This window comes from Ahaetulla prasina, chromosome 15 (genome assembly GCF_028640845.1).
Source record: "Ahaetulla prasina isolate Xishuangbanna chromosome 15, ASM2864084v1, whole genome shotgun sequence".
Taxonomy (NCBI): domain Eukaryota; kingdom Metazoa; phylum Chordata; class Lepidosauria; order Squamata; family Colubridae; genus Ahaetulla; species Ahaetulla prasina.
In genome coordinates this window covers 2,822,373-2,845,266 of record NC_080553.1, presented here as the reverse complement: position 1 = coordinate 2,845,266, position 22,894 = coordinate 2,822,373, and the positions used below count along the sequence as shown (strand labels likewise).

At 45.2% G+C, this 22,894-nt stretch overlaps 1 protein-coding gene across 1 annotated transcript in view; it reads left to right on the top strand.

Annotated features, from left to right (window-relative positions):
• The window catches only part of SCARF2 (scavenger receptor class F member 2), a 77,979-nt gene that overhangs the window by 22,944 nt on the left and 32,141 nt on the right, over window positions 1–22,894 (top strand). The window contains exons 3-6 of the mRNA XM_058157985.1: window positions 6,456–6,557; window positions 8,199–8,718; window positions 10,803–11,021; window positions 11,789–11,917. Of these exons, the coding sequence (XP_058013968.1) occupies window positions 6,456–6,557; window positions 8,199–8,718; window positions 10,803–11,021; window positions 11,789–11,917 (970 nt within the window). The remainder of the gene's footprint in view (window positions 1–6,455; window positions 6,558–8,198; window positions 8,719–10,802; window positions 11,022–11,788; window positions 11,918–22,894) is intronic.

Here is a 22,894-nt window from a genome sequence, read left to right as displayed (position 1 = left end):
AGGGGGGCTTAGCCAGCCGTCAGATCTTTGGTACTAGTACCTTTTGGAGGGGAGTTCAAATGATTGCTAAGTCATTCATTGTAAGTCCTCAACTTACAACCACAATTGAACCCCCAAATTTTCTGCTGTTGAGTGAATTTTCCCCCATTCTATGACCTTTCTTGCCAGAGTTGTTAAGTGAATCACTGCAGTTGTTAAGTAAGTAACACGGTTGTTAAGTGAATCTGGTTTCCCCATTTGTGTCAGAAAGTCGCAAAAGCGGATCACCTGGCACTGCAACCGTCGTAAATTTGAATCAGTTGCCAAAGTTAGTCTGAATTTTTATCATGGGGCTGTTGCAAAGGTCGTAACTGTGAAAACGGTCATAAGTCACTTTTTTCAGTGATGATGTAACCTTCAACGGTTGCTAAGTGAACTGTTGCAAGTTGAGAACTGCTTGTACAAAAAAAATCTGCCAGATAAATTGACATTTTCTGAAAGATTGAAAGCAGGTTTAAAGCAGGTGGGCTGGAAAAAAAATCTGTTCTGTCCCCCCTCGCCTCTGTCCGAGCGATGGCTTAATTAGCCAACACTATCAGTTCTGGCAGCAAACTAGCGAGCGTCTGCCAAGTGACTCTGTTATCTCCCTTGATGCCGATGAGTCAGCCCGGAACAAACAGTACTTCAGCTCTAGTTAAGCAGTTGATTTGCCTGCAACAAAGAGGCATAGCAGCCCTCACTGGTTTTATATCCTATGGGGTGTGGCTCCATGACTCAACACTTCCTAGGCCTGCCCCACCCCTGCTTCTGTTGTTCCCGCCTCTCCTGCCTACGAAACCTAGGGTCTAGCCAGGCCTGATTGCCATCAGCTAAGTCTGGAGGCGTGGCCTGGGGGTGGGAAAGAATCAGGGGATGGAGGCCTCGTTATCTCCTCCAAGCTGAGCTGAGCCAGGGAAGCCGGTGCTCCCGAGGTAAGTCCTGATGGCTCTTCCCCCTCACTTTCCAAGTCACTTTCTGGCAGGGGGCCTGGCTCGGGGGGGGGCTCAGACACAACAAAATCAATCAGGAGGTGACAGATGTTTTAGTTACATCCTAGAGAACATCTATCCAGTGGTACACAGAAGCTAAACTGGATCTGCTTACCAGAAGTGTTACTCATTGCTTACCACAGTGTTTCTCAAGCTTGGCCACTTTAAGAGGCATGGACTACAACTCCCAGAATTCCTGGGGAATTCAGGCTGGGGAATTCTGGGAGTTGCAGTCCACGCCTCTTAAAGTGGCCAAGCTTGAAAAACACTGGTTTATAGGTATCAGAGGGAGATGGTGGCTCAGTGGCTAAGACGCTGAGCTTGTTGATCGAAAGGTCAGCAGTTCGAATCCCTAGTGCCATGTAACGAAGTGAGCTCCCATTACTTGTCCCAGCTTCTGCCAGCCTAGCAGTTCGAAAGCAGGTAAAAAAATGCAAGTAGAAAAATAGGGACCACCTTTGTTGGGAAGGTAACAGCGTTCCGTGCACCTTTGGCATTGAGTCATGCCGGCCACATGACCACAGAAACGTCTTCGGACAGCGCTGGCTCTTCGGCTTTGAAACGGAGAAGAGTCCCCTAGAGTCTGGAATGACTAGCACATATGTCTGAGGGCAGGGGTGAAATGCACCCGATCCGGTAGCAATGGTGGCGGGTGGTTCAGAGAACCGGTAGCAAAAATCCCTGTCCTCCCACCTCCACCCCGCTTGCCCAGCTGAGCTGTGCGATCATCAGAGGTGTGTTTTTTTTTTACTTTTAAAAGCATTTTTTCTTCGGCCAAAAAAATGCTTTTAAAAGTAAAAAAAAAACCACCTCTGATGATCGCACAGCTCAGCTGAGATCATCTGAACCTTTTAAAAGCATTTTTTCTACAACCTCTTCGGCCGAAGAGGTTGTAAAAATGCTTTTAAAAGGCTCCTCTGGTGATCCCAGCTGTTGCCTGATCACCAGAGGCTTTTAAAAGCATTTTTTCTACAACCTCTTCAGTCGAAGAGGTTGTAAAAAAAATGCTTTTAAAAGTAAAAAAAAAAAGAAAAGGAAAAAAGTTGCCCACGCCCACTCAGTCACATTACCCCCACCCACCAAGCCACGCCCACAGAACCGGTAGTAACAAATTTTACATTTCACCCCTGCTTTATAGGTATCAGATTAGTCCTGCCAAAAAACAAAGCTTAATGTTTGCAGGCTTTTCTTGCTGCAGAATTTGGATTGACAGCTAAACCCCAAAGCCTGGCTATGGCCTCCCTCCCTGCCAGGCTCCCTGATCCTAGAACTCCCGGCTGAGAACCAAGGAAGGGAGCCCATGGCTGCCTCTCTTGTGTGCACCATTGTCTGCGGCCAGCCCAGCTGGACCGTGGCCTCCAGAAGTTCCGGTTCCAGTCTTTTTGCAGGCAGAGGAGGGACAGAAAGAAGGCTGGGCGTTCTCGGGACTTGGAGTCCCAAGGCACCGATGGGAAAAACTTGGGGAAGTTATTTTTAGACGCCTGGTCAATGTGCTGCTGTTCCAGCTGGCGGAGGGAGGCCTCTTCCTTTCCTGCCCAACGATATTTTGCAATGCGCTTGATCTCCAGAGCTTTGTGAGCGGGGGTGGGAGGGATGTGGAAATGGCCAAGAGCAAAGCCACAGAAGAACGTAGTGTGCAAATTCACTGGATTGTGTGTGTGTGGGGGGGGAAGAATATCCAGCTTGGAAGCAGCTGGAGGTTCCTGCCTCTGTTCTAGGAAGCCAAGCCAGAGGTGAATGTTTGGGAGGCTGGAGGTGGCGCCGTTTGTGCACCTCTCTCCATAGGATCCAGGCCATTCTTCCAGGACTTTCCAGCTTTTTTTTTTTAATGGGGCCAGCCAGAGGTGGTATTTACTGGTTCTCCGAACTACTCAAAATTTCTGCCAGTGGTTCTCCAGAAGTGGTCAGGAGCTGGTGAAACCCACCTCTGCTTCCCGTGGTTTTGATTCTATGTCTCTGTTTATACAAGCAAAGATTGCATTAGCTTTTTTGGCTGCTGCTACACGCTGCTGGCTCATATTTAAGCGATCTCCTTTGAAAGACAAAGTGGATTATAAATATACAAATATGAAAGTGGTGTATCGATTTAAGACCTCAAGGTTTTTGCAGACACGCCACAGACAGCAGGAAAGTGGTTTTGCTATTTCCTCTTTCTGAGCCGGCGCTCAAGCCAGACTCCCAGCCAAGTCCTGGCCCAACCTGGCTTCCCGCTCCTGATCAGTCAGACGGTCAGCCAGGGGCTGCTCTCTGCTGCCCTGAAAGCTTAGTCACATTATCATGTCCGCTGGCCTTTGTCTCTCCAGTGGCACCCCCAATTCTGCTGCTTCTCCAGCCCCGTTGGACCCTAATGCTCTTCAGGACTGATTTTTGGCTCAATGGGACTGGCCGATGCCTCCATCCAGCCTCTCAATGCTTGACATGTCTCCCCTTCTGTGCCATGGGGCCCTGCCTGGTTTGCCAAATCCAGGGCGCCACAAGGAACCCCTCTGAACATCCTGACCCAACCTGCTATCTCCAAGGGGGTTGGGAGAGTGTTCATCGCCACTCTACCTGAGCACATTTGCAGAGACTTCTGTTTGGGAGGGCTGACAAATTTATTTATTTTTATTTATTTATTTTATTTATTAATCGTATTTATATAACGCCCTATCTCCCGAAGGACTCAGGGCGGTTCACAGGCAAATAAAAACACATAAATACAGATTAAAATAACGATTAAAAAACTTATTCTAAAAGGCCAAATGTTTAAAAACAATATAAAAAAATAAAACCCATTTAAAACCCATTTAAAACCAATAAATTTAAAATCTAATCCAGTCCTGCGCAGATAAATAAGTGTGTTTTAAGCTCGCGACGGAAGGTTCGGAGGTCCGGAAGTTGACGAAGTCCAGGGGGTAGTTCATTCCAGAGGGTTACAGAGGGTCCAAATTACAGCCTTCAACGCTTCTTCCGGTCTCTAAGGCCCCTGATGTCAAATTCAGAGAGGCTGGCAAGGTCTCACTGTGGACCAGACCCTCTGGCCCAAGGAGGAGGAATGCACAGCCTGGGGGAGGACTGCACGTTCCCCCAAAGTGAGGAGGAGGCGAGCTCTCGCATGTTAGAAATGCAATGCCCTGCTCATCTTTTTAAAAATGGATTAGATCAGGGGTGTCAAACTAGATTTATTTGAGGGCCAGATCATCAATGTAGTTTTCCTCCATGCGTGCCTTCCCCCCCCCCACCCGGGGCCCTGTTTTGGCCCGGCAAAGTACTGCAGGAGGCCATCCAGGCCGAAAACGGGCCACACGGGGCCCCCTATGTTGGCTTCCAGAGGCACCGCTATTCCTTTGCTGTTTGCAGGCTGACCCCGCGGGCCAGCTTTAAGCACCATGGGCCTTGAGTTTGACATTCCTGTATTAGATGATTGAACAGGTATAAAATAAATTAAGGAGAAACTTCCTAATAGTGAGGACAATGAACCAGTGGGACAGATGGCCTCCAGATGTTTTAGCTTCATCACTGGAGTTTTTTAAGAAAAGACCGGACAGCCACTGGTCTGAAATGATAATAGGGTCTCCCGCTTGAGCAAGGGGCTGGACTAGAAGACCTCCAAGGTCCCTTCCATCTCTATTCTGATTGATTGATTTCATTGGCGGGAGGGCTAATGTCCATTTGTCCAAGGGCTGTGCTGAGCTCTGGCAGCACTGAGCAAACTCCATGGCTAGGCGTGGCCCTGGTTGATTCCGGAGTTAGTGCATGTGGTGTGTCCCTTTAAGCTGCCCTCCGAAGCCTCCCAATGTGGTACTATCCCCCCACATTGCCTGTCATCGGAAAAGCTGGATAATAACCAACTAATCTTCCCCGAAGTCCTCCACAAATGCACTAACTGCTTCCCTAACTCCTCCTTTGCATGCGCCCTCATGCCCTGGACTGACAGAGGCTGCCTGCCACGTTCCAGAGAGCTGCTCTCTCCACTCATCAACGGGGTAAGTATGCTGTCTTCCCTCCGGCGGGCATTGTGCCACCCCTGCTGGGTTGCCTTCTTTCTGGGATGGCCATTCTGTCTCCTCCTCCCCACCCCTGTTTCTCTCCGCTCAAGCTAACTCTGTGTTCTAATCCTGCCTCAGTGCCTCTCTCCATTCCTTCTTCCCCGTTCCTGGGGGGGGGGGTTGTTGGGCAAATTTCCCTTTGCTGCTCCCCTTGCGGGAGGAGCTGTTTGGGGGGAGCCCAGGTTGTGATCTGGCATTTCTCCCTTGGGGGGCAACGGGTTGAATTGGCAATCTGGGGAAAGGTGAGGTTTATGGAGACTCCTGGGAGACATAGGTCACCTTCCCTGCTCCGCCATTTGCAATCTGCAAGTAAAAGCTTCACAATAGAATCAGGAAAATTGGAGAGGTGAGATTGATGTTTCTCTGCAGAACTTCGGTTTGCAGTCGATGATGGAAGCTGTCTAATCCAGGGGTCTCCAACCTTGGCAACTTTAAGCCTGGTGGACTTCAACTCCCAGAATCCCCCAGCCAGCTAAGATATAAAATCCCTGGTCTAAATGCTTTTACAGTCATTTTGCAGAGAATGTGTGATAAATTAAACATCTTTCTACAAGGATGTTTCTACAAGAAAGTCCTTGATTTACGACCGCGATTGGAAAGGACTTCACGGCCGTGGCTAAGTGACTTGCAGCCGATTTTGCAACCCCGCTTAGTCGAGGTCGTTAAGCGAATCACTGCAATTGTTAAGTGAATTCGCACAGTCGTTAAACAAATCCCGCTTCCCATACAAACTTAGCTGGAAAGTTAATATTTAAAGTTAATTACTGGAAAGGTCGCATAGGGTGGTCGTTTGACTCCCAGGACCCTGCAACCATCGTAAATACGTGCCGGTTCCTAAATGTCCAAATTTGGATTGTGTAACCCCTGAGATGCTGCAATAATTGTAAAAATTGTAAAAAATTGGAAGGTCGTAAATCATTTTTTTTTCAGTGTCGTCGTAACTTCGAACCGGTCACTAATCAAATTCTGTAAGTCGAGGACTTACCTGTACAGGTCATCGTCAACTTACAACAGTAACCATCCACGTGGACCACCGTTTTTCACACGTGGTCCATGTGGTCACATGATCAAAATTCAGCCGCTTGGCAACCGACTCATTCTTATGACCATTGCAGAGTCTCCGGGGGTCACGTGATCCCCTTTTGCGACCAGCAAAGTCAATGCGGAAATCAGATTCAACATAGATTTCGGGCCGTAAGTCGAGGACCACAGAACAGTTTCCCCAGAAAGGATCAAGCGGCCAGTGAAAGCAGCGACAAGTTCCTGGTACAAATCGCGGTGAACTAACTAGGATGGCGACATTCCTTTGTGTCCTCCTGCGAGCCAAAAGGCTCCCAGCAAAACCTCCAGGTGTGGGGAGGGGAGAGAATGGAGGAGAAGCCCCCGGAGCCCCCTCACCTTCTCTTTTCTCCCACTGCAGCCGTCTGCGAGGGCAACTTCACCTGTACCAACAACGAGGTGTGTCTGCGACCCAACGAATGTCGCTGTCGCCATGGCTATTTTGGAGCCAACTGCGAAACCAGTAAGCATGGGAGCATCCTCCAGATTGGGGAGGGGGGAGGGGGAGCGGGAATGGTGGGGGGGGGAGGACACACCTGGAAGCCTCCCCCAGGGAAAGGGGGCCATCGGGCCGGAACCACCAGTCCCATCCAGGCCAGAATTCCCATCCCCTCAGTGTCCAGAAAGTTGTGGATTTTTTTTTTAATTTGCATTTATATCCCGCCCTTCTCCAAAGACTCAGGGCGGCTTACACTATGTCAAGCAATAGTCTTCATCCATTTGTATATTATATACAAAGTCAACTTTTATTGCCCCCCCAACAATCTGGGTCCTCATTTTACCTACCTTATAAAGGATGGAAGGCTGAGTCAACCTTGGGCCTGGTGGGACTTGAACCTGCAATAATTGCAAGCAGCTGCTGTTAATAACAGACTGCCTTACCAGTCTGAGCCACAGAGGCCCTTATTTGAGAATTTGATTTGAGAATTCCCAGCTGTCCAGCAGAGAAGATAACTGAGGGAGGGGAGAGGATCATCATCACATCATCATCATTATTTCAATTTAATATCTCATCTTTTTAACCTTGCTTTTGGGTGCTGCTTGTGGGCTTCTCAGAGGTCAGGGGCTAGGAAGGTTCCAATCCACACATACACCCCCAGTCCAGGACCCTCACTTAGGGGCTTCAGGCCAGTCACCAAAGCCCCACTTTGCTGGTTTGCTGTGAAGGAAACTTTGGGTTTGACCCCCGATCTGCCTTTTCCTTATATTCTCAGAGGAAAGGCAGTGAGAAAGGAAAAGGTTTTATTAAACAACGAAACAGGATGGTTTTAGTGCAGACTTGGCAACTTTTAAGATTTGTGGACTTCAACTTCCAGAATTCCCCAGCCAGTCATGGTGGTGACTGAGGAATTCTGGGTGTTGAAGTCCACAAGTCTTCAACCTGCCAAGTGTAGAAAGTTAGCACCTACCCTTCTCCTAGAAGAATGAAATATTTTGAGAAATATTTAAAAAGGCAGAATATTCTATTCCCCTGGATGAGAAATGGAGAAACGTGCTCTTGGAAAGTAGCCCCCACTTTCCTTAATAGCCCACAGCAGATGTCAGCACTTAAGAGACAGAGAGAGAGATAGCTCTATTCATAAGCAAATTCCCTGCAGCAAACAAAGGTAGGATTCTCACCAGTTGAAGGTTGAGTCAACCTTCCCCCCTTCCAAGGTCGGTAAAATGAAGTCCTGTAAACCTCATTTCACTGTGAAGCGGTATATAAGTCTAAGTGCTATTGCTATTGCTCCTTCCTTCCTTCCTTCCTTCCTTCCTTCCTTCTTCCTTCCTTCCTTCCTTCCTTCCTTCCTTCCTTCCTTCCTTCCTTCCTTCCTTCCTTCCTTCCTTCCTTCCTTCCTTCCTTCCTTCCTTCCTTCCTTTGCACACAATGGTTAGAATGCAAAATTGCAGGCTAATTCTGCTGACTGCTAGCAGTTTGACTCTCACCAGCTCAAGGTTGACTCAACCTTCCCTCCTTCTGAGGTCAGTAAAATGGAGTCCTGTAAACCGCTTAGAGAGGGCTGGAGAGCACTGTGAAGCGGTATATAACTCTTAAGTGCTATTGCTATTATGGGAAGCAAGACCCTCCTGGATGCTCACCTGCCCCTGTCGTCCCCTGCAGAGTGTCCCCGCCTCTTTTGGGGCCCGGATTGCAAGGAGCTATGCAACTGCTACCCCAACGGGCAGTGTGAGGACGTGACGGGCCAGTGCACATGCAACGCCAACCGCTGGGGCCCGCGGTGCGAGAACGTCTGCCTGTGCAAACACGGCAAGTGTGACCAGAAGACGGGCAAGTGTTCCTGCGAGCCGAACTGGTGGGGACCCCAGTGTGCCAGCGCCTGCTACTGCAGCCTCAACTCGCAGTGCGACCAGAAGACGGGCATCTGCCTCTGCCAGCCGGGCTGGTGGGGGCGCACCTGCAACAACCAATGTGCCTGCAGCACCTCGCCCTGCGAGCAGTTCACGGGGCGCTGCCAATGCCGCAGCCGCACCTTTGGTCCCCGTTGTGACCGTTACTGCCAGTGTCACATGGGGAAGTGCAACCAGGTGGACGGGACCTGCACCTGCGAACCAGGTTACCGGGGCAAGTTCTGCCGCGAGGCCTGTCCGGCCGGCTTCTATGGACAAGGCTGCAGGCGACGGTAAGCAGGGCCTCCTTTGGGGTCTCCCTCCCACCCCTAGGGATTCGGAGAGGCAGGGCGGATCTGCAACGCTCAGCCCAGGCCCGTCCCCTTTGTCCCTTTCCTCGAAACAGCTCAGGGCAGCATTTCTCAACCATGGCACATTTAAGGGGGGGCAGGCATCAACTCCCAGAATTGTCCGGTTGGCCATGCTTGCCGAGATTGAGAAACTACATCCTGGACCGACCAGCAGACCTTCACATGACCTTCCCAGAAAGTTTGAGCAAGAAGCAGTCTCTTTATCAAAGTTCAGCCCCCAGGTCTTCTTCTTGTGCCATATCCGTCATCGGATGTTGGCGATCATGTTGACCATCCTATTTTTATCACCAGCCGCATGAAAAAGGGCTGTTGAGTTTTGTCCAAACCGGCCACTTAGATTTTGAAGCCACGATGTTCTTCTTCTGCCTGGACCTCTTTTGCCTTCGATCTTTCCCTGGAGGATTAAGTGAAGGATGCCGTATTTTTCTGGGTGTCGCATCACAAGTCCAAAATATCCCAACTTTTGCTTTTTTATGGTTTTGATGATTTTTCTTGGCTTTCCCAGGTGGCTTATCCCCTCCTCGTTTCTGATTTTGTCAACCCAGCTTATACGTAACAGCCATCTGTAAATCCACATAAATCAGTCCTCCTGCAAGAAAAATATTAAAGGACACTGCAAGTGGTAACTCCTAAAGAGAATAGTATGTAATCCCCATATGTCCCTGATTTGGCATTTGAGAGCATTTATAACTTTTTTTTTTTTAATCCAGGAAAAACATTGGATTGTTAAAGTGCTCAAAGAAAGCAGAATTGGAGGATTTCTCCAATTATCTGGAAGATCAATGGGCACAATCTTGCCTGAGTGCCACGTAGAATGCAGGATAATTCAGAAATTCCACATACAGGTTTGCCCTCTGCCCACCCCTCCCGCCCATCCCAAATCCAGGAGAAATGAAGTGTTTCAAAATGGATAATTTGCAACGAGTGGGATTTCAACCTCCATCATCCCCAGCTACCAGGTCCTAAAACCACATTGGTTCAGGATATTGAGGGTCGAAATTACTGAGAGAGAAATGGCCAAGTGACACTAGGTAAATGCTCCTCTGTCACAACCCAGCCAGTTTCCAACAAACGTGGTCTGTCCTCGTCTTATGACCACAGTTGCCACCAGAATTTAACACCAACTGCTAAGTGAGATGCATTCCGTTTTGCAACCTTTTTCTGCCAGGGTTGCCAGCGAATCACTGCAGTGAAGAGAATGTTGTGATTCGTAAGTGAATCTAATTTCTTCTATTGACTTTGCTTGTCGAAAGTCGCAAATGGTGGCCAGATGAGCCAGGGATGCTACAGCCGTCATACACACATGCTGGCTGCCAAACACCCAAAGTTGGTCACGTGGATGCTGCAACGGTTATAAGTGTGAGGACAGGTCATAAGCACTATTTTCAATGCCGTTGCAACTTTGAACAGTCACTAAATAAATGGTTGCAGGCCAAGAACTATTTGCACTAACCTAAAGTTTCTCTTTAGGTTGAGAAAAATCCCTCCCAGAAGCCTCCCTGCCAAGAGCTTACCCTCTGGTGGGTGCAAGTCTGTCTGTCAGAGGAGATGAGTAGTTGTCTGCCACATCTATTCATCTCCTCCCTTTGCCTTTTATCACCAGAGATAGGGTGGGGCTTTGCTAGCAGCAGTGACTCTTCCGTCCCAAGGACTGGCCCATAGATTTCCACTGCTCTCCTCTCCTCTGCCTTCCGCTCATCCACGCGTCAGGCACGGGACCCAGCTATTCCTCCTCTTCCTCATCAGCCACCTCCAGTCCTGGGGGCTGTTGACTCTCCATCTGAGGGCTAATGGATAGCCCAGGCTCCACCGCTGTCTCTCTCTCTCTGACAGCTTCATTCCCTCTTTCCCCTCAGAGCTCTCAGGTTGCCTTGATGCTGACCCTGACTCCCACACCTCCTCCTCATCATCTGATTTGGCTGCTGGAGGGGCTGGCTGCCAACAGGCCACAACAGGTTGCTGCCTGGGCCCGTGTCCTTCACATGCTCTCTGCTCCATCTCCGCAGGTGCGGTCAGTGCAAGGAGCTGCAGCCATGTACAATTGTGGATGGCCGTTGCCTGGCTTGCGAAGCCGGTTGGAATGGAACGAAGTGTGACCAGATCTGCTCCTCGGGCTTTTACGGAGAGGGCTGTGAGCAGATCTGTCCCCCCTGTAAGGATGGCCACACCTGCAATCATATCAACGGGAAATGTTCCCACTGCAATCCAGGCTGGATCGGAGACAGGTGAGTAGCTGATGGCTCCTGAGTACCAAATGTCCTTGATAGTATCCTGTCTCTGATCTGTTGGTGCATTCCTCAGGGTTGCACACACGTGATACACTCAACATATGTGTGTTTTGGATTCTAGATTACCAACCTCAAAGGATTGCTCAGCCTTTATTTGATCCCAGATTAATCCATTGCTGCTTCTTCAGAACCTGGTACTCTTAGCCCAAATTGCCAAATCCATTATTCAAGGGCCTCCATCTTCTTAGAATTAGAATTAGAATAGAGCTGGAAGGGACCTTGCAGGTCTTCTAGTCCAGCCCCCCACTCAAGCATGAATGACGAGAAGCGAGCTTCCTATGATGATCTCGGCTGTCCTCACCACTCTCTGTAGGGACTTTCTATCTCAGGCACTTCTGCCACCAAACCAAACAGGGATGCAGTTTGTTAAAACACTCTCCATCGGGTCTCTGTAAAAAGTGGCCAGGACAGAAGGAGAAAGAAATGCTCTCCTCATCCGACATAGGAATTGCAGACTCCGGTTTGCACGCTTCACTAAGGATGATACGTGGATAGACAAGTTCAGATTGTTAGTTATCTGCACCCCCAGATATTTAATACTGTCGACCATCTCTACAGCTGCATCTTTGATACTGACTATGCCGACTCTTTCTAAAATCTACAGTGCTCCTGCAGAGAGCATCCCAAAGTCAAACACTGAACCTCCAGGTCGACGAAGCCCTGTCTCCTCTACCCTATGTTTGTCTCGCTGCCCTTTTCTCCAGATGCGAGACCAAATGCCGTAACGGGACATACGGCGAGAACTGTGCCTTCGTCTGCAGCAGCTGTTTTAACGGAGAGTGCCACTTTGAGACCGGGAGGTGCCTCTGCCAGGCCGGGTTCCACGGGACGTTGTAAGTGACCATCACACATCAGATTCAATCCTCCACCCCACCCCCATCCCCATCCCCCAGTATTCCTCTGGGCAAGGCTGGGCTTAGCCAAGGAAGCTGAAAAACATCTGCCGTCTTTCTTGCTGAAGCGAAGCAAAATGGAATATATGCTTTTTTCTTAAGACTGAAAAATTTATGTTTCTGACTTGTAGCAGGTTCCTCTTCTATTTCCGACCAGGTCATTTGTGTTCTTTAAGCAAATAAACAAATACAGGGGTGCCCTGTTTCCTCTCGGGTCCTCCTTGCTAATGGGACACTTAGATCTATGTTTACAACAGTGTTTTTCAACTGTTTTTCAGCTTGAAGTTTCAACTCCCAGAATTCCCTAGCCAGCCATGCTGGGAAATAAATCTAATACAGGTAGTCCTCGACTTACGACCACAACTGAGCCCAAAATTTACGTTGCGAAATGAGATGTTTGTTAAGGGAGTCTTGCCCTATTTTATGACTTTTCTTGCCACGTTTGTTACATGAATCACTGCAGTTGTTGAATCAGTCAGACAGTCATTAAGTGAATCGGGCTTCCCCATTGACTTTGCTTGTCAGAAGGTAGCCAAAGGGGATCACAGGATCCTGGGACCCCACAACCGTCATAAATATGAATCAGTTGCCAAATGTCTGAATGAATTTTGATGACATGGTCGTGGGGGATGCTGCAAGTGTGAAAACTGCTCATTAGTCACTTTTTTCAGTTTTGTTGTAACTTTGAATGGTCACTAAGTGAACTGTTGTAAGTCGAGGACTACCTGTATAGAACCAGTGGAAGCAGGCTGACTGGGGGATTCTGGGAGTTGAAGTCCTCGCATTTTTAAGATGTGGAGGTTGAGAAACACTGGTTGAGAGATTAGCCGGACCAGTTAAATAAGCTGGTCACCAGTGTATTTAAGCAGGAAAAGGGTCACCAAGATACCATTTTACACACTTTATAAAAGTCTTAGTCATGACTACGCCTATATATAATAATGTTGGAAGAAATATCCATCTGGTTCAATTCCAAGCTGGGAGAAAGGCACTGGAGACAGAATGGAGGCTGGAGGCTGATTGGAAAGATGGTTTAATCATGAACAGAATCACCATGGTTCTGGACAGCTGACCAGATGGAGTTGAGTGTGGGTGGCTTTTGTACCTTCTCTTGGGCTTTGTACTTGCGCTTCCTGTTCCTGTGCAAGAACATGTATTCTATTGGCTGTTGTCCTACTCCCATGGGGCCATGTAGGGGTCACGTTTGCCTGAGCTAAGTTTGGTTGACGTTTGGAGGGTGATGCAATGTCCTTGGGAGATTGTGTAATGTAATGAGCTCTGTGTCTTAGTGGATTATTCCTATTATGTCCTGAAGGGTCATGTCTTAATCCCTTCACCCTGGAGATGAAGGTCTTTTGTTTTGTAGATAGGCTGGCCCAGTCTTTCTTAATGGACACAAAATATCTGCTGGGGGGAGGGAGACTGCTTTCTGTCTTTTTAAGGGCATGATTCTCTATTTCTTATTTAGGGAAATATAATATTCTGCCTTTTTAATATTTCCTAAAATATTTCATTCTTCTAGGAGGGGGATGGGCGCTAACTTTCTACAATAATAAGGCATAATTTCTCAATCTCAGCAGCTTTTATATCTGTGGATTTCTGCTCCCAGAATTCCCCAGGCAGCCTGCTTCCATGGGTTCTAGATTAATAGCTGCTTCTTTTAATTCAGAGTCAGCAATGGTCAGTCCCCATGCAGGCTTCCAAAAGCCCTTTTGACTTGTATCCTGCTTGGGTTTGGAGGTGATGAAATACTTTAAAGCAGGGGTCTCCAACCTTGGCAACTTTAAGCCTGGAGGACTTCAACTCCCAGCAAAGCTGGCTGGGGAATTCTGGGAGTTGAAGTCCTCCAGGCTTAAAGTTGCCAAGGTTGGAGACCCCTGCTTTAAAGGAGCAAGATGTGTCTCCCAGCCCTGCAAAGGGTTCATGAACCCTTCTCACTTAAAAAAAAACAAAAAACCTCCTGATTTCTTCAGTTTCTTTCTAGTTAAGGACTAGGAACTTAAATTTTTCCTCCTCCCCAAAGATAAATTTACGATCCTACCCACGAGAGTAGGAAAGTAGCTCCTATGGCTGAACTGAGAAGCACAAGATCTTGGTTTCCTGCCTTCCCCAGAAAAAAGACATCCCGGTCATGTTTAGTCATGGCATGCTTATTCAAGACAAAGCTTGTATTTATTGTCCTGTTTTTTTTCCTCCCAACAAATTCTTGCTGTGTTTTCGGCAAAGAAAGCTGATTTCTCCTCCAAGTGAAAGGGGGAATCTTTCTACGCACCGTTTCTTTTCTATTATATATGTAAAACAGAATTCTTGCAAGCTTAGGATTCTCTTTGTGTTTTTTTCCCAACATCTGTTTTCCCAACCTGGTGCACTCATTAGTGTGTCGGGATTAAAATTCACATCATTCCCAGATGGACTGCAGGATGCTAATCAGCTCCAGCCAGTTTATTATACTTTATTATACTTCTCTAAAGCATTGTTTCTCAACTTTGGCAATTTTAAGTTGGGTGGGCTTCGACTCCCAGAATTTCCCATCCAGAATTGCTGGCTGGGCAATTCTGGGAATTGAAGTTCACCCAACTTTAACAGATTTAAAAGATTAACAGAGTTGGAAGAGACCTTGTAGGTCATCTAGTCCAACCCCCACTTCACCCCCGGCAGGAGACCTTACACCATTTCTGACAGATGGCAGCCCAGTCTCTTCTTGAAAGCCTCCAGGGATGAAGCTCCCACAACTTCTGAAGGCAACTTCTGTTCCATGGGTTGATTGCTCTCACTGTCAGAAAATTCCTCCTTATTTCCAGGTTGAATCTCTCCTTGATTAGTTTCCATCCATTATTCCTTGTCCGGCCTTTGGGTGCCTTGGAAAATAGCTTGACCCCCTCCTGTCTATGGCAGCCCCTCAAATATTGGAATACGCTATCCTGTCTCCCCTGGTCCTTCTCTTCCCTAGACTAGCCAGGCCCAGTTCCTGCAACCTTAAATTAATAAGTTTGAGAAACACCATTCTGAAGAAAAGTCATTGTGCAAGTATAAAAAACCACATCTGCACAATGAAATCACCAGCTTCAGGATAATCCAGTGGGGGTCTCAAGGGATGTTAGTAACGGGCCCCAGGATCTATGAAGAAGACAGAAGCAGCTTCTGAATTTAATTCAGAGACGGATCCAGGCATCCCCAAAACCTCTTTATGGTTCTTGAAGCCATCGTGGGCCACAATTGCTGAAAATTGTCGGTTCCTGTGGTTGCAAGAATGGTAGGATTGGTGTCTCTGCTACCTATAAAACTAATAGCAAAACAGTCCTTGATATTATTGCCAGATTGGAGGATATGAAATTTATCCTTTGATTGGCCCTTGGACATCATTAATCATCTGTAATCAACCCCAAAAGCTGGAATATTTTCCAAATAAGTCTCGTCCTTTCTCCCTCCCGCCCTCCTTCCTTCCTGCTTTTTCTTTCATCCCTTCTTCCTTTTTTTCGGTTTCCTTCCTGCTGAGTTCCAGGGACTTCTGTGTAACACATTTGGCACATTTGTAAGCCAGGTTGTGGGGGTGGGGGTTTGAGATATCTGGATTTTCTTCCTTGGGAATTCAGGTGTTGTGGCATGTGTGTCCCCCCCCCTACATTGCTCCAGTCAAACCATGAAAGGACTTTAACACAGGTGGAAGGGAAGCCCTGGGACACACTAAAAATAGGTTTGGTGGGGGATTTCTCCTTTTGGCTTCTGGTGGACAAGTGTGCTCTTCCCAGCTGGGAGGGTTTGCCTGGATTTGTTTGTGCCATCAGAAAAGTTGAAGGTTGGCTTAGGTGTCTCAGATCAAATCAGATTGGATTAGCAGAGTTGGAAGGGACCTTGTAGGTCATCTAGTCCAACCCCCTGCCCAAGCATACCAGTGATGGTTAACCTTTTCGACACCAAGTGCTAAAACTGGAGCACGCGTGCACTGCAGCACTGGAACCCAGAAGAGAGCAGTTAGCGATGGCACATGTACCCACAGAGAGGCTCTGTGTGCCACCTCTGGCATGCATGCCATAGGTTCGCCGTCATGGCCCTATTCCATTTCTGACAGTGGCAATCTTCTTGAAAGCTTCCAGCGATGAAGCTCCCACAACTTCCGAAGGCAACTTCTGTTCCATGGGTTGATTGTTCTCACTGTCAGAAAATTTCTCCTTATTTCCAGTTTGAATCTCTCCTTGATCAGTTTCCATCCATTCTTCCTTGTCTGGCCTTCAGGTGCTTTGGTGGAGAATAGCTTGACCCCCTTCCTCCTCTCTGTGGCAGCCTTTCAAATATTGGACCACTGCTATCATGTCTCAATCATGACAACTTTAAGATAGGTGGATTTCAACTCTCAAAATTCTCCAATCAGCAATGTTCAAGTTGCCAAGGCTGAGAAATGCTGGTTTAGGATTCTAGGATATCCATCATCGATCACAATGAACATTTAGGGGAGGGGGGTAAAGAGGGATTCAGCCCTCCCAAGATGATTCTCATAGAGCCCGTCACAGGTTGGCAATGTGAGCCCGCTTGGTGCCAGGGAGCCTCCACCACCCCGTGAGAAGGTCTGCAGGACATGGCATCCAAATACTCTCTTTTTAGAAAAAAAGCATAAAGTGGCTGAAACTTCACAAAATTGCTGAGCCTTTAAGAACTCGTCGTTCTTGCCTGAAACCATCAACCTGCAAAAATATTGAAATGCAAAATTCTGCAGAACTGCAAGCTCTCAAAAGAGTCTTCAAATTAAAAACAGCAGGGTAGGCAGGAAATGCGTTCCTTTGTGAGCCAGCCAACTTGCAGCTGCTGGGAAGAGCCAGGAAGCCTCTGGGCCAAACCAGCACATGGCCCTGAGGAGGGCAGGAGCCGAGCCAAGGAAAAAGCTCCAGAGGTCCAAGAGGCATCAGCATTCCTGGGAGAATCGGAGGGACAAAGGGCGGCCTTTGCAAGCCAAGCCTCTTCCCATTGCTGCTCCATGAGGGTGAGCCCCCTGCAGCCATTTTGGACCAGGGCTCCTTTCTTTAGGGTTAGCTCAGTCGGCTGGTGGGAGTTTGAATGGATTTCCAGAAGGATTGCAGACCATAGGAACCGTTTGCACTACTCAGGTGACCCTCAGAAATGGTAGAAATGGTGGTAGACTTTAGGAGAAACCCTCCCATACTTCCACCTCTTACAATACTAGACAACACAGTATCAACAGTAGAAACCTTTAAATTTCTACGTTCTATCATATCGCAAGATCTAAAATGGACAGCTAACATCAAAACATCATCAAAAAAGGACAACAAAGAATGTTCTTTCTGCGCCAACTCAGTAAGCTCAAACTGCCCAAGGAGCTACTGATCCAGTTCTACAGAGGAATTATTGAGTCTGTCATCTGCACCTCTATAACTGTCTGGTTTGGTTCTGCAACCCAACAAGAAAGACACAGACTTCAGAGGATAATTAGAACTGCAGAAAAAATAATTGCTACCAACCTGCCTTCCACTGAGGACCTGTATACTGCACGAATCAAGAAGAGGGCCGTGAAAATATTTACAGACCCCTCGCATCCTGGACATAAACTGTTTCAACTCCTACCCTCAAAATGACGCTATAGAGCACTGCACACCAGAACAACTAGACACAAGGACAGTTTTTTCCCGAAGGCCATCACTCGGCTAAACAAATAATTCCCTCAACACTGTCAAACTATTTACTAAATCTGCACTACTATTAATCTTCTCATCGTTCCTATCATCGATCTCCTCCCACTTATGACTATATGATTTGATTGCTTCTTTGTTGCCTATGATTATCATTAAGTGTTGTACCTTACAATTCTGTATGAACACATCTTTTCTTTTATGTACACTGAGACCGTATTATGCACCAAGACACTTGGCCAATAAAAAATGAAAAATTCTATTCTATTCTGAGGATACAGATAAACCTCCAAGTGCTTCAGTGACCCTCTAAAAGGATGCAAATGACCAGCCGGCTGCAAGGAGTATAAATCCTTCCATTCCCTACCACCCAGTCAGAGCTGAAGAAGCTTCTTGGATGAGAAGAGAAACGTCTTTAAAGAAAAAACAAGGAAGTCCAGTTGCCTCCTGAAAAAGCATCTTTTGGACGGCTGAATCTCAAGCGTTAATGATGGATTGCCACCATAAAGCTGGTCCCCGGGCTAGTGAGTGGCAGGAACAGGTAGTCCTTGACTTACAAGCGCAATTTCCATTTCTAAGCAAGAGGGTCATTAGTGAGTCACTCGCTGTTTTATGACCGTTTTTTGCCACTGTTTATAAGCGAATCACATATTTGTTAAGCAAATCCCCCTTCCCTACCCCCTCGATTTTGCTCTTCGGAAACTGGCTGGGAAGGTTGCAAATGATGATGGGAGACCATGTTAAATACTTGCCAGTTGCCCACATTTGGATCATGAGATTGTGGAGATGCTGTGACGATTGTAAGCATGAAGGATCAGTCATAAGCCATTTTTTTTCAGTGCTGCTGTAACTTCAAACAATCATTAAACGAATGGTTGTAAGTCCATTCAGAAGCCAGGCTAAGCCACAGCACTCGCTCATAAGAATGCTCACACTTGGACTGCTAGCTTGGTGAGAAGTGGCTAGCTGTCATGCCTGCCCCAGCCAAGTCCCTAGGTAAGAAAGACCTTCGACTCCATTGGGTTGAAGCAATAGGTTCTTTTGCTAAGGATAGATGGTTGCAGTAAAACGAAAAGTTAGATCTGAGGTTCCCGTGTAAAGCATTACAATTTTTTCTTCTTCTCTCCAGCCCTTCCCCCTTTGACTAGTCTGTCTCCATCCAATAGTTGTACCCTGTGGTGAAATCCAATTTTTTTACTACCAGTTCTGTGGGCATGGCTTGGTGGGCATGGTGTGGCTTGGTGGGCATGGCAGGGAAAGGATACTGCAAAATCCCCATTCCCACCCCATTCTGGGGCCAGCCAGAGGTGGTATTTGCTGGTTCTCCAAACTACTCAAAATTTCCACTACCGGTTCTCCAGAACCTGTCAGAACCTGCTGGATTTCACCCCTGGTCATACCGCATTGGCATTTTGGGAGCAGCTGGGATGTTTGGTGCCACTTGGTACAGTTTGCATTCTTTTCCTGGGCTCTACGGCCTTGAAGACTGGAAGAGGCTGTTTCTCATGCCTCTGACTTCCATCAAACACCCACACCCACCCCTCTCTCTCTCTCTCACACACACCAATAGTATCCTTCCTCTTCCCACTTTCCAGAACAATTTATGACAGGATGCCCGCAAAGCGCTAAGCTGAAGATGGCAGATCTGATACTAGCAGAGTTCATAAATTGGGCACATCTGCCCTAGTGGAGAAGGGAACCATAAGCAAAGCTGGTCCAAGGGGCAGCTCTTATAGGTCAGAGAAGCATGACCTTCCTGTACTCAAAAGCCACGTTTTTTTCTTTTTTTTTATTCAAAAAGTTTTAGAGAAAATTTTTTCCTCCTTTCCCCCCCCTCCCCTCCCCCCTCCCTTCACAACCTCCCTCCCCCCCCCCCCGACTTCCCGGAACGAGCACAAGGTATAGTTAAAAATAAAACAAACATGCTAAAAAAAATTCGTCCCAACTTAATTATACCCTACAATCATCAATTCCTAACTTCCCCAAAACAATCAAAAATAATACATCATAATCATTCAAAAACAGTCTGATAACTCTTAGTCTGATATCTATGTTGAATATAGTCAATCCTTTTTTTCCATTCCTTTAAGTATCTTTCTTGTGTATTGTCTTTCAAAAAGGCTGATATCTTCGCCATCTCAGCCAAATTGGCAACTTTCAATATCCATTCTTCTATTGTAGGTACTTCTTTTTTCTTCCAATATTGTCCTATTAGTAATCTTGCTGCAGTTATTAGATTTAAAATCAATTTAGTCTCAATTACTGTACAATCCGTAATAATTCCCAACAAAAAAAATTGCAGCAGGAACTTTATCTTCTTTTTCAAAACATTTTGTAAAATCCACCAAATTTTTATCCAAAAGGCCTTTATATCCTTACAAGTCCACCAAATATGAAAATATGTAGCATCATCACAATTACATCTCCAACATTTTGCTTGCATATCTGGGTACATACACGATAATTTCTTAGGATCTAGATGCCATCTATAAAACATTTTATAAAATTTTTCCTCAGATTCTGTGCTCATGAATTTAACATTTCTAACCCAAATTTTTCCACAAGTTTCCAATAATATTGGCTCCTGAAAATTTTGTGCCCACTTTATCATACAGTCCTTTACCAAGTCCCTTTCAGAATCTATTTCAAGTAACACATTATACAATCTCTTTATATGCTCCTGAGACTGATTTCTAATTTCCTTTACCAAATTTTCCTCGTTCTGCTCTATACCAATTTTCTGATCTTCCTTCCATCTAGCACATAGTTGCTCATATTGAAACCAAGTATAATTTTTCCTTCTTCTTTAGTACGTGCAAAGATTTTAATTGCAAATTACCTCTTTCAGTATACAAAAGATCTTTATATGTAATCATTTCCTGATTCTGTTCTATATTTATATTTTCTATTGTATGTCTAGGACTTGCCCATATAGGAACCTTATAATTTAGTTTATAAGAGTATTTTTCCAAACACATGAAGAGCAGTTCTTAACACCTGATTTTTAAAGGCCTTATCCACTTTTTGTCATAAATTAAATATGCATGCCATCCATATAGCAAGTCATAACCTTCTATATTCAAAATTCTGTCCTCTGTTAAATTAAACCAATCACTTATTGCAGAGAGAGCAGCTGCTTCATAATATAATTTAAAATTAGGCATTTTAAACCTCCCTTTCCGAGAATCTTGAATTATTTTCATTTTAACCCTAGCTTTTTACCTTCCCATATAAATTTGTTAATTCCTTCTGCCATTCCTCAAGATTCTTATCTTTCTTAATTATTGGTATCATCTGAAAGAGGAATAAAAATCTAGGTAAAACATTCATTTTAATAGCAGCAATTCTCCCAGCAAAGATAATTGCAATTTTTCCAAACAATCAACTCCTTCTGAACTTTTGCCATAAAACCTCATAGTTATTCTTATACAATTTCACATTTGACAATGTAATATAGATCCTAAATATTTAACCTTCTTTACAATTTCAAATCCTGTTATTTCCTCTAGTTTTTCTTTCTGTTGTCTGGCCATATTTTTATTATCACTTTTGTCTTTTCTGATTTACCTTAAACCCTGAAACCTTCCCATATTGATCAATTATTTCCAACAAAGATTTACTAGAATTTATAGGGTTTGTTAAAGTAATCACCAAATCATCTGCAAAAGCTCTTAACTTATATTCATGTTGTCTAACTCTAATTCCTCTATCTCCTTTACTTCTCGTATTTTATCCAATAATGGTTCTAGAGTTAAAATAAACAATAATGGTGATAAAGGACATCCCTGTCTTGTTCCTTTCGCAATCTTAAAAGGTTCTGTTAAACTACCATTAATTATAATCTGTGTTGTTTGCTCTCCATAAATTGCCCTAATTATTCTTGTAAAACCATCTCCAAATTGCATCTTTTCTATTAATTTAAATAAAAAATCCCAATGCAATCGATCAAAAGCTTTCTCTACATCAAGAAAAATAAATGCTGCTGGAATAAAATTTTTCTTTTCTAAATACTCCAGTAAATTAACAATCTGCCTAACATTATTCCTCATCTGTCTCCCTTTTATAAATCCAGATTGATCATTATGAATTCTTTGCTGCAAAATCAACATTAATCTGTTAGCTATTATTTTAACAAAAATCTTATAATCATTATTTAAAAGTGAGATTGGCCTATAATTCCCAGGTTTAGAACAATCCTGTTCCTCTTTTGGTATCAATGAAATAAAAGAGGTTCTCCATGAGGGGGGAGTTCCCCCTCCTAATTGTATCTGATTAAATAATTCCTTAAGTGGACCTAACATCTCATCCTGTAAATTCCTATAATAACTAACTGTAAGCCCATCCGTACCAGGAATTTTCCCCATTTTTAATTGTTTAATTACCAAAATAATTTCTTCAAAGGTTATAGGCCGATTCAGTTCATCCTTTTGTTCTAAAGTTAAATTTTTAACTTTATATTCCTTCAAATAATTATCAATATCCCTGTTCTTTAAGATATAAATTTGTGTAATATTCTAAAAAAGCTTTTTTAATTTTATCCTGTTGATATCTCTCTTTGCCTTTATATTCTATTTTTTCTATAGTACGTTGTTTTTGTTTTTTCCTTAAGGTGTGTGCTAACCACCTACCAGGTCTATTTGCCTTACAAAAAGTATTATGTTTGGGATATTGTATATTTGTTGCCACCTGATCAGCCATTATCATATTAAATTGACTCTGTAATAACTTTATTGCATCTTTAAGTTTTTGATCATGCGGGTTATATATTAATAATTGTTGTTTCTTATAAATTTCCTCTTCTAGATACCTACGCTGTCTTTGTTGCTTATTTCTCTGTCTATTGTTAATATATATTAATACATCTCTCATTAAGGCTTTACTGGCGTCCCAAACCATTTCTATCGATATTTCCTTATTCAAATTATAATCAAAAAAATTTTTTTTTCTTTTTTAAAAGAAAAACTGCCCACTTGGGAGGAAAAATGTATATTGTAAATCTTTAAGGCGCCCCCATTTTTCACTTTAAAGGACCCAAATGTGGAAAATCATCCCACTTTTAAGAATGGCTATTAAGTCGGGGAATTACTTATTTTGGCTCTTGAAAGCCCAGCTAAACCACAGGGCTTGGGCCATAGGAGAGTTTAAAGGGACGTTTAAAAGTGAATGGGGTATTTTTAGCCTTGCAGGCCATTCATTTGGCTCCTTCCGCTTCTCCAAACCTTCCAGGGTTGCCCAAAGGTTTCTCTTTCCCCACCCCCTGGGGGGAGGGGGGGCTCTG